The sequence below is a fragment of the Odontesthes bonariensis genome, chromosome 10, assembly GCF_027942865.1.
Source record: "Odontesthes bonariensis isolate fOdoBon6 chromosome 10, fOdoBon6.hap1, whole genome shotgun sequence".
Lineage (NCBI taxonomy): Eukaryota > Metazoa > Chordata > Actinopteri > Atheriniformes > Atherinopsidae > Odontesthes > Odontesthes bonariensis.
In genome coordinates this window covers 19,877,724-19,888,328 of record NC_134515.1, presented here as the reverse complement: position 1 = coordinate 19,888,328, position 10,605 = coordinate 19,877,724, and the positions used below count along the sequence as shown (strand labels likewise).

At 41.0% G+C, this 10,605-nt stretch overlaps 1 protein-coding gene across 1 annotated transcript; it reads right to left on the bottom strand.

Annotated features, from left to right (window-relative positions):
* Positions 1–7,083: 7,083 nt before the first annotated feature.
* On the bottom strand, positions 7,084–10,327 carry hoxc13a (homeobox C13a). The gene is made up of 2 exons (XM_075475668.1): positions 9,664–10,327; positions 7,084–7,340 (listed from the first exon to the last, which is right to left on the bottom strand). Exons 1-2 carry the CDS (start codon positions 10,325–10,327, stop codon positions 7,084–7,086), a joined length of 921 nt encoding a protein of 306 aa, XP_075331783.1.
* Between the last annotated feature and the right edge of the window lie 278 nt (positions 10,328–10,605).

Genomic DNA, 10,605 nt, shown 5'->3' with positions numbered 1-10,605 from the left:
CTGCCCCACAAACTGCTCTAATATTGTTATGACTGATCTATCTTTTTGATTTCCTCTGCCGCATCCTCAGACTCCTTGTAAATTCTAAATCTCTCAAATCGTTTATATTTAATCAGACAACACAAGCAACCCAACTTTCCCTTTTGTAAATTCAGATTTAATCACCACCCTATAGTGTCCACTACGGAGGACAAAATCAATTTGTGGGTCTCAAAAGTTGCCATAACCCAGCTGTGGGCATCGCCGTGTGTCGCGTGGCTTCATCAAAGATTAATTAATTAATTAATTAATTTGAAAAATTAAGAAAAAACTTTACCTCTTTCATGATACATTGCCAGAAGATACAAACAATCTTAAACACATCTCAGCACATTCTGAACGCCTTTGGCGAATCACTCAAGTTCATGACGCAGAGTGACGGTGCTTGAACTTGATGTTGAACTCAAATAGTCCATTTAAAAAGTATTGCAAATCATAACTGATTAAGCAGAATGCGTTTACTCCATACATTTTAGGCTTCACTGACAAATAACGAGGGCAAATATTACTATTTAATAAAGAATAAACAGTGGTGTGTGTGTGTGTGTGTGTGTGTGTGTGTGTGTGTGTGTGTGTGTGTATTCGAAAAGGCATTTTTGAAAAATAAAAACAATCTAATAGCTTCCTTATTACCGAGAAATAACACGTCAGATTAAAAAACTGAACACTTGGCAATGAGCAAAAAGTGCTTGCATTTATTGATAATAAATGAGGCATAAGGGGATTGACAGAAATGTGCGTGGTTGCACAGACTTGCACATGCGTGCTGAGCGGCGAGAGTTGCGTGCCACAAAATTTGCCATTGAAGTGTTATGTGAGAACATTAGCATTCGTTTAAACACTTGTTTGGGAACGATTTGCAAGTCAGCCGATATTCGATCGCTGTATCTGTCACTTGTGACCGTGTATCCTATCTAACCTAAAGGCACCGAGCCTTGCTCCAGCCTTAAATAGAAAGAAAAATATCAAATGTTTTAACTGGAGTGGCCGGTAGAGACCCACTGGGGTTTCACTGTCCCTTGCTCTCACAGCCTCTCGTATCGCTGCACATTCTTTCATCTAGTTAGTGTGTCGCGCAATGCAGCACATCAGTCCAATATAATATCTAAGGTCTCAGTCTTATGAGAATCATTTGAGTGTCCTGATATCCCCTCACGGCTTATTGTGTCATTATAACAGTTATCAAAAGCAAAACAGTGCAGTGTGATGTTTACAAGAAAATAGCCCGGACGGCCATCCAGTAAGTAATATGCAGGCTTAAGTTGCCACTTTACCTCGGGGAAAGAGGCCATGTGTTGCGCCTCCTTGCCTCGCCTCTCCACGCCTCCGATTCCCTGCTCCCACAGATCCGGATTTCTCATTCAAACAACTGCCGTCTGTTCAGTGCATCTTATGCTCAGCGATTATGTCATATCTGACTGTAAGCTGTGGGCCTTTAGCTAAAGCAACACAACAAATAGTTTTTTAAAACAAAACAATTAAACAAAATAACCAAGCACTGTCAAGGTCACTGTCTAGTACACTGTCTGCTCGATATTGAAATTAGCCGCCTGGAATCCGGTGTCCTGTCCAGACAAGGCAATAGTCTAAACAAAGGCCTTTTCTTCCCCCTTTCTCTCTTTGATTCTGTGCAGGCAGGTTGCCACAGCTATAGCCCTGTGTAACCTCTGTAAAGCTTCCTTCAAGCGAAACAAACTACCGGGGGAAACCTAAAGAATCCACGGGACGGAAACGTTTTAGATGACAGCTCTGGATCATCTTTTTCATTTGTTCACAACAACCGACTGCAGACAGAAATTTAAGCGGCCTCACTAAACAAGCGTAAACACACATTCTGATCACGCCTGTAAAGTAGTCTGTGTATCTTGCTATATTACTTCCAACTGTTAAGAAGGGCCCATACCAATCCGGACGGTGGTCTTTGGTGAAATCAGAATTTGAAATTCGCAACAACAATCAAACCAATTTTGAGAACAATTGAATATGAACACGCGGAGGTGCGTAAATTAACAACACGGACAAGCTTTTTTCCCCCAATAAAGCAGTTTCCCCTTCGTGTCTATAGCTACGAACATTTGAACTTGACCGTCAGTGTAAAAAAAAAAAAAAAAAACTACCACAACAAGCTTCCAAAACCTACTTTTCCCCTTAAAAAATATTCAGTTTAATTTAATTTATTTAATTTATTTGTTCTATTGTTTTCTAAGCAACTTGTAGCCTACTTATGATCGTATGTGTGTGTGTGGGTGTGTGTGTGTGTGTGTGTGTGTGTGTGTGTGTGTGTGTTAGTGTCAGAGTGTGTGTTTTACGATATACAAACAAGAAATCAAAACGCAAACTGCTCGTCAAAAACAGTGGGAGTTTTTTTTTCTTCATTAAAGCAAAAAGCGGATAATTGTAAAATATTGCTCATGTCTCGAGTTGAACGCAATTCAGTTCAATTAAAGGGCGCCACTTCCCATATGAAGGTCAAACGTGTTCAACGTGGGCTTTTACAGTTCAGAGTGTAAATAAGTCAGGGAAGGCACCGTTTAAACAAAGCTATTATTGCTATTATCATGTTTTTTTATCGTCATTGTTGTTGTTGTCTTGAACTGTTAGCGTGTGCTTTTCAAATAATGCCATACGCAGTGAAACTGACTGATGACTAAACTTTGCAAAAAAATTTAAAACAAATAGGCCTAAATTGTGGTAAACAACAACCGCATAAAAACACAAACAGCACAGTTGGAGCAGTAGGGGCTTTTGCGGTAACTTCTGTGTTTGCTAACATCCACTGCGGTGCATACAGGGAGGCTTTCAACTTTCAAAGTGATCATGTAAAGCTTTTCATCAAAATGATAAAAAATATTCCACAAATGTGATTTAAAAGTGCTGAATATGAGCCAATTATATGCAAAATCAGAGCAGTGTGTGTGGGAAGGGAAGTTGACATGAGCTGAACAATTCATAAATTAGTGACAGTTGCAGCACTTCCTGATATTTTCCTCTGGTCACCACCAGAGGTTATCAGCCCCCTTTCTCATGGCTCTGACTGGCAGCGGCCTGCGGCTTTGACGCCTCACACACAACCAAACACAGGGCGACTTTTTACAGTTTATACTTTTTCCAAGGTAAAATCCGTGGCTGACCAGAGTGAAAAGGCACCACAGCGCATCAGCATTGTCCATTATTTGAAATAATCCGGTCTGAATTCGTGAGTTCAGATTCTGGGACTTCCTTTGCTGGGGAGAGTAAAATGTAAATCAAGGGCGTGTGTTGTCTCATGAGGGACAAATTTTACAACTTCAGCGGGCAAAACATTATTCAATTTCAGGAAGCGGTGTGGATATTTCACACTCAAGTTCAATACGTGACTTTTTGTAATGTGTTTATTGGAATACTTTGAATTGTATGAATGTAGAAAAGTATACGTGCATGTTTCTAACATCTATGTAGAAAATAAAATTTTTAAAAAATCAACATAGCCTATCGTAAATAGAGGCTGTAATTTCCAAAGACGCCTGTTTGAAAAACAAATGCTAAAAAACAAAATTTGAATAAATTGTACTCATCCTTTATATTTTCTTGATTAAGGTTAGTATTACTACGTGGCAATTATGTTACTGCTCAAACAAGAAATACACCAAAATAAACTTCAAGTAAAATGCAGCACAATATCAAGAATTTACACTTTTGTTTTAGAAAATATATTTTAAATGTATCGTATCTTGCTCCTCACTCAGAACGTAATGGCGAAAAAGAAAGAAAAAAAACAGAATATGTGCAAATCCGCAAGGCACCTAATATTATTCATCATATTCCTGCAAGTTAGTTTGGTGTACTCAGTGTCCGGCGGTGCGTTTTTCTCCCTTTTTCTTTTCTCAGCTAAAAAGTCATCAAACAAAGTCCATGTAGGCCCGCCGCCATATTAGGAAGAAAACTGCCATACCTTTAATTGTTATATTGTGGGCGACGTCGTGCCATGATTTCCTCTTGCTGTGTTGACAGTGTGGCTGCTTGCTCCGGATTCCTGCTGTTGATGTGAAACGTCAAAAGTCCTACCTGTCCGCCGTGGTCAACAATGCACACCTCGTGATGAGTGTATGAAACCATTGGTGGTTCCAGAGGCATGGGCCAGAACGCGTACTTTTAGAGGATTTCTGAAGATGAAAAAAAAAGACAGAAAGAAAGGGGAAAAAAAGAAAAGAAAAGAAAAGAAGAGCCCAAATGTTAATGCAAGGCTCTGAGAGATGGTCAGCAATGTAGGTCAGAGGATATCGCTACACTTCCCCATTTTATTAATTTATGGCGTGTCATTAAGCCCGGCTGTCTAGACAGGGAAATAACACCTTGTTTGCCTACAAACAAACCGCGAGCATTGGTGTCCAGCCCCCTATTTATTATTCACAATCTGCTGTGATGTCAAGGTCAAAGTGACTGCATAGTCATGGTCAAGGGTAAATTAGGAGACTCAGAAGTTTCCACATGGACCCAAAATCCAGGAACCAGACAAACAAAAAACTTGAAAGTGTGATGGCATGGATTCTCAACAACAGCTTCAAAAAAAGATGTGGAGAAGCTGGAAAGAATGACACGGCCCGGCCAACAACTGGCACGCAGAGAAATTAAAGTGAAAAAGAAGGAGAGAAAAAAATCGCACAGTGTCTTTTTGAATTTAGCTCTACGTTTTGGGAAATAACAGACGTAACTGGCTAACGTGAAGGCCCGAGCTGTTGAATATTTGGACAAAACCCACGTTTTAACCATTGAGTATAGTCTCACATGAAGACTAATCCGCCGCAGTGTTTATTCTAATTAGAAACTGAAATTACAGACTTGAGATAGACATGTCCACAGAAGCTTAAAATAAACTTACTGCAGCTTCTGTAATTATCAAGTCAGCTGTGTCTAAAACGTCATTTAGTCCCATCCAGTCGTTTTCATCACTGTTGCTTCTGACTTGCCCATGGAGACATTCGGGAAGCTGATAATCCCAAACACTTCAAGCTAAGAAATTAATACCCTCAACAACACACTAAATATGTGAGTTATGTGTACCAATTTTAATCAAAACTATAGGGAAAAGCCCAGAAAAAAATTGTTTCACGAATTGCACGTTGTAGTTGGAGCTATCAAGCTCCCGTTGAGATGTGGTTAAAGTGCTAAAACAATGGGTGCCAAAGCATTGATAAATGCACCCTCAAGTTCATCGCACAACTCACCTGTTACCGCAGGACCTCGCCAAAATTCAACTTTACGCGTGGCCGAAGAACGACGCACTAACGCGAGCACTGTTTCTTTTTAATTCGGTCACGTTTGTCTCAGAGAAATCTCAGTCAATCATTTTATCAGTCAAAGACGACCCAAATGAAAGGAAGCTTTTTGTTTTTAACTTGTTGCCTTTTGTGTGTTGCATTGTGTTCCCACAGACCAACAGCTACTAATTTGTACCCACGGTATCTGAAAAAGGGAATTTGAGAATACTGTGTGGTAACACAGAAAAAGTTTTTGTTACAAGAGACGCATGAATCACTCGATTTGCCTTTATGCCTCTCCAGATTTCGAAAACTGAACATCTGCCAACAGACAAACACCACATCTGTCGGTGGCAACTGTCCTCCCAATTGCGGTTGAGGAAACTAACGTGAACAAACTTGAACTTGCAGGTGAAATTTTCCACCCGTTTACAGAATCTCACAACAAGTTCCATTTCGAAAGATCAGCTCCTGCAGACGTAATATATTCAATCTGGGAATAGAAGTAAGTCCCAATATCATGGTTCATCAGACTTTTTAAAATGGATTTATTTTCAAACGTGAAAGTTTTTCTTTTTAATGCGCCTCGTTTCCAGTTGATTATCGTGTCACCACTGGATCCCCACTGATTAAGAACTTTGAAGGACAGAATCTTGGCCCGCACGCATCCGCCGCTGATGTTGAGGAGGAAAGACGACGATGGCCAGAGCCTCTGCAGCCCTGCGACACAAGTTCACCTGGAAACGACAGCGAGTGCTGCACGCGGGGTGGCCGATTGACTTGAATGTTTGAACATTTTCATAATCATCATCATTTATTTATGAAACACGTGACCAGGACGTAATTCAACACCACAATACAGTTCACATACTGCACCAAAGTAGAAATTACAGGCTTCGTACAAGGCGTGTGACCAGCTCCAATGCTACACTAACAAAGTCGGAACAAAAAAGGAAAAAAACAAACAAACAAAGAAAAAAAAACGATTGTGCATTTATATGTAATACTCACTGACTTTAATGGTTTACAATCATTCCAGTTGCATGACAGAATCCTTCACTGATAAAGGAAAACATACAGGTCTGTGATATTCCAGTTAACAGTTCCGCCATACTAGATAATATGAATTAAATAATGTAGGCATTGCACTATACAGATTAACAACATAGCAGCCTTTGTTTTACCCCAGGCTTAACAGAACACATCCCACACAGAGGAACACTGTCTTTGAAATTGAGAGGGAATCTTTTTCTTTTTTTTTTTTTTTTTTTTAAATCATTCTTTCTCCTGAAAGTCTTCTCGGTCAGATGTTGTGGAAGATGATTCACGTCTCAGGTTTGACTCGTCGTCTCTCCACAACAATTCTTGTCCATGGCGATCACCTTTTTTTTCATTTATTTTTTTAAAAACGATAACAGTTTCCTCTGTTTTTTTGATCTGCCCGTTGCAAGTCGTAGAAATCAGTCATCAGTCCTTTTAAGATTTGGCTTGAAAAAAAAACTGGAAAAACACGCAATACTTGTCTTTGAAATACAGATACTGTTTTAAATATTATATATTTATATATGTACATTCCTATAAAACAAATGTGAAGTGAATTTTCAATGTTTTCACAGTTTTTAGAGCATTATCTCTAAACTGAGAAGTGGGGGCTTGTTGGCATGGTCGATGGAGCTGATGATGGAGCTTAAATTAAAAGACACACTCGGCCAAAATGTTCGTCAACCACGATATTTCAATATAAGAGGTAAATATATGGCATGTTGTTTTGGAAATAGTTGCATTTTCAAGGAGGTCGATCATCTTATCAAGTGGTGTGCATGTGACTGTTCTTGGATTTACTGACGAATTTCTTCTCCTTGACCCGCCGGTTTTGGAACCAGATGGTGACTTGACGCTCTGAGAGGTTTGTGGCGGCTGAGATGCGCCTTCTCTTGTCTTTGGTGATGAACTTGCTGGCTGCGTACTCTTTCTCCAGTTCCTTCAGCTGGATTTTGGTGTAAGGGACACGCTTTTTGCGCCCGCGACGATAACTGCTGACCTCGGGCTGCAATGGCACGACATCTGCGAGAGAACAGGGAAAATCCAAGAGAAACTATTAGACTGAGAGCAAATGAAATTCAATGGGCTTTTTTTTACCGCAAAAAATCACCAAAGCTGACAAAGAGTTTCCCAATTGTTCCACTCTAAAGATTTAGTTAGTGTGTGTGTATGTGTGTATCTATGTGAGTGTCTCTCTGTGTGTGTGTGTGTGTGTGTGTGTGTGTGTGTGTGTGTGTGTGTGTGTGTAAGTAAATAATGGGGGCAGGGCAGTTTCAGGTGTGCTGCACCTGACATATAGGCTTAACTAATGAAAATGTATCATCGCACAATTAGCCATATTTTGTTTCAGAATCTAATCGTCAGTATCAAGTTACAGCCACTATACAGCTGGGCATCGTTTCTGGGGGCCGATGATGATTGTTTTCCCTTAAAACTGCATGTCAATACTTAATCTGCTTGCTGATTATCCACAAAACAACAGACCAATCACGGTTGATGGTGTCACAGATAAATCTATCGTGAAGATGCGAAGCTGTTGGGTAAGACTGCGTAAGTATATAAACTAAAATATTTCTCTTTGTGTGCGCCATTGGCTGTCCCAGACAGTGCCTGGTAGGAAAAAAATACTAAATCAAAAAAGAAAAAGAAAAACACAACGTGGCAACTAAATGGACGAGAATGGAAAACTGGGGTTTGGGTATTTCTAAAGTAACACGTGTTACTCATACTTTAAGCTGAAGTTCACCATTTACAAACTTGGGGGGAAAAATGATTAAGATTTGGCATTTTTTATGCAGCGTTTTTCACTGTATTTTCGGAAGTGGCTAACTTAGTTGTTCATGTAACCTAAACTCTGAGGCTGCATCCCCCCGCCAAGAAATGAATACAGGGCAGCCAATGAGAGACATGACAGGACGAGTATGACGACCTTAATACCAACGGGCGTAAGCTGTGAGACTTGAAGCTTTATACCCCCGTGAAATTATACAGTCACAGTGTTGTTGTTTTTTTTGTTTGTTTGTTTTTCCCACAGTCACAAAATGATTGTAGACTATTTTAATTTAAACCAGCGTATATTTAAATAACTGCATCTTATTCTCACAATTCTCACATATTAAGTTCAGCCATAACTAAATTGAGGAGTCACATTTACTGTTGCTTGTTTCTATTTTCAAGCAGTGCAGTTGTGTTTGTGAGAGAAAGTCAGTCAGTTTGTGTGTGTGTGTGTGTGTGTGTGTGTGTGTGTGTGTGTGTGTGTGTGTGTGTGTGTGTGTGTGTGTGTGCCTGAGAGAGGCATTGAAAGACGTGGAAAACGCGCGCTTGTGTGTTTGAGCACGAGTGCGCGCTTATTTGACTGCGTGCCCGAGCTTGGGTGGCTTGCTACCGTATAATTTCAGTATCAGAGAAGAAGATGAGGGGATTCCTTCCTGAAATTAAAATAGTTACAGATTGCACAAAGATCATAAACTCACGGAGCACAGGGAGCAGTCTGGCACGCACTCTGTAACGTGCATAGTGGTCCTGCTTCTGTGTCTGTAATCAGATAAGATGCATGCTGTACGATGAGGCAAAAGGCAAGCCTGAATAAATTATATGAACCGATTCGTGACACTGAACCATGTATCTAGCAGGGTCTGTTTGTATTGTAGATGTTATGAATGCATCAAGATATATGCAAAACAAAAACGCACCGCACGGCGCTGAGATTTATTGCCACAATCCACACACAGAATGCTAGCTAAGACACTATATTGTCATACAGGGGGCAAAGGTATGCAGTGATGTTCATTTCTATTCTACGTGACAGTAACTTCATTAGATTTATCATGTGACTGTCGAAACCAAATACTTTGAGTGTCTCCAAAGGCCCATGCAGCTTTAAAGTGTAACTGATTATTTTTATTTTCATTTTTTTTCTTTTCTTTTATCCATATTGCTCAGAGAGTGCAGACTGATTTGTATAATACCAACACGGGGGACGTCTGCATTTAATGACAAAGTCTAAAAAAGCACTTACGATAAGTGACATGGAGGTTTGACAGACGAGGGTTTATTCAACACATTCATCAGTGAGTGAAATATTTCGTTACTGTCATTGATCAAAACTAAATAAAATTGAGCGGATGTCCTCGGTGGTGGAAGAGTTCGGTTTCCATTAGGCTTAAAAGCTGGTATGGAAACTTCAACACAAAAAAGATTATAGACCAAACAATAATACACAACAGCTTTAAAAAAATATCTGACCACATTCAAAGAGTCTCCTTGACACATGTTAAAACCCAACAAGCTTCTTGAAGAGTAGATTCATTTCTGATTATTGGAAATCATTAGAATTTTTCCATACCTGGGAAAGGTGATTTCCAAAGATGACTTGACTGAGTTTGATCTTTGGAGCAGTACACCTGCCCATCCCAGCCATTGGAGAGAGCCCAGTGCTGGTAACCTTCCATGGGGATCAAGGCGTCGTGTCGCGGTTCAGGATGGGCACTGATACTCGGCACCACGGATACGTCAAGATATCCAGGAACAGCCTGATACGAGCTTGCGAAACTCGGGTAGAAGGCAAACTCTTTCGCCCTGGTAGACAGTTCTTCCGTAGGCAGCGCTGTGCTGGGCTCGGCATATTTCTCTGCGGGGTGGTACGAGCAAGGCTTCTGCTGCAAGTTCACGTTGTGCGAGTGAGATAATCTACAGCCGTAATATGGGTTTCCAAAGGGATAACCGTAACTCAAAGAAGCACTCGAAGACGTTTGAGGAGCGGGACACTGCCGGCCGGTGTCCGGAGAGGAAATATCCGAATAGACGGAGCCCTGGTGGGTCGCTATGGTGCCAGAATGTCGTCCCAGCGCGGGGTGCGACATCAGGTCCCTGCAGTGGGTCGCAGGGCAATTACCGCTCAGTCCCTCCATTGTTTGGCTTTTATTCTGGTTGTTTTCATTCGGGCTTTTTTCATAAACGTACATGAAGGTGTCCGCCCAGCGTGGATGCAGAACCAGCGAAGTCGTCATATCACGGGCTGCCGATGCTTTTTAAAAGTCGACTACTCCAAGACGGACACCTCATTTCCAACTACATTTTACACCAAGCGCATGCGCACACCAGGCCCTTGTGTGTCCACTTCATTAAGAATCTGGCACGTGATACGCTAACAAGTCCTGCGAGATTGGGCTTGCGAGCAGGGGCAGAGCAGCCCTTTAAAGACCCACTGCCTCCCATGTCACAGATTTTCCCTGCAGAGCACCGAGTCACACCATTGGTTTAAAGCACTTAGACCCACACCCTTAAA

Excerpts from the sequence above, each read along its gene's own strand:
- hoxc13a (XM_075475668.1), bottom strand. The coding sequence starts at position 10,327 with ATGACGACTTCGCTGGTTCTGCATCCACGCTGGGCGGACACCTTCATG. Across the intron at positions 7,341-9,663 it reads TTGGAAATCACCTTTCCCAG|ATGTCGTGCCATTGCAGCCC; the intron begins GTATGGAAAAAT and ends GTTCTCTCGCAG.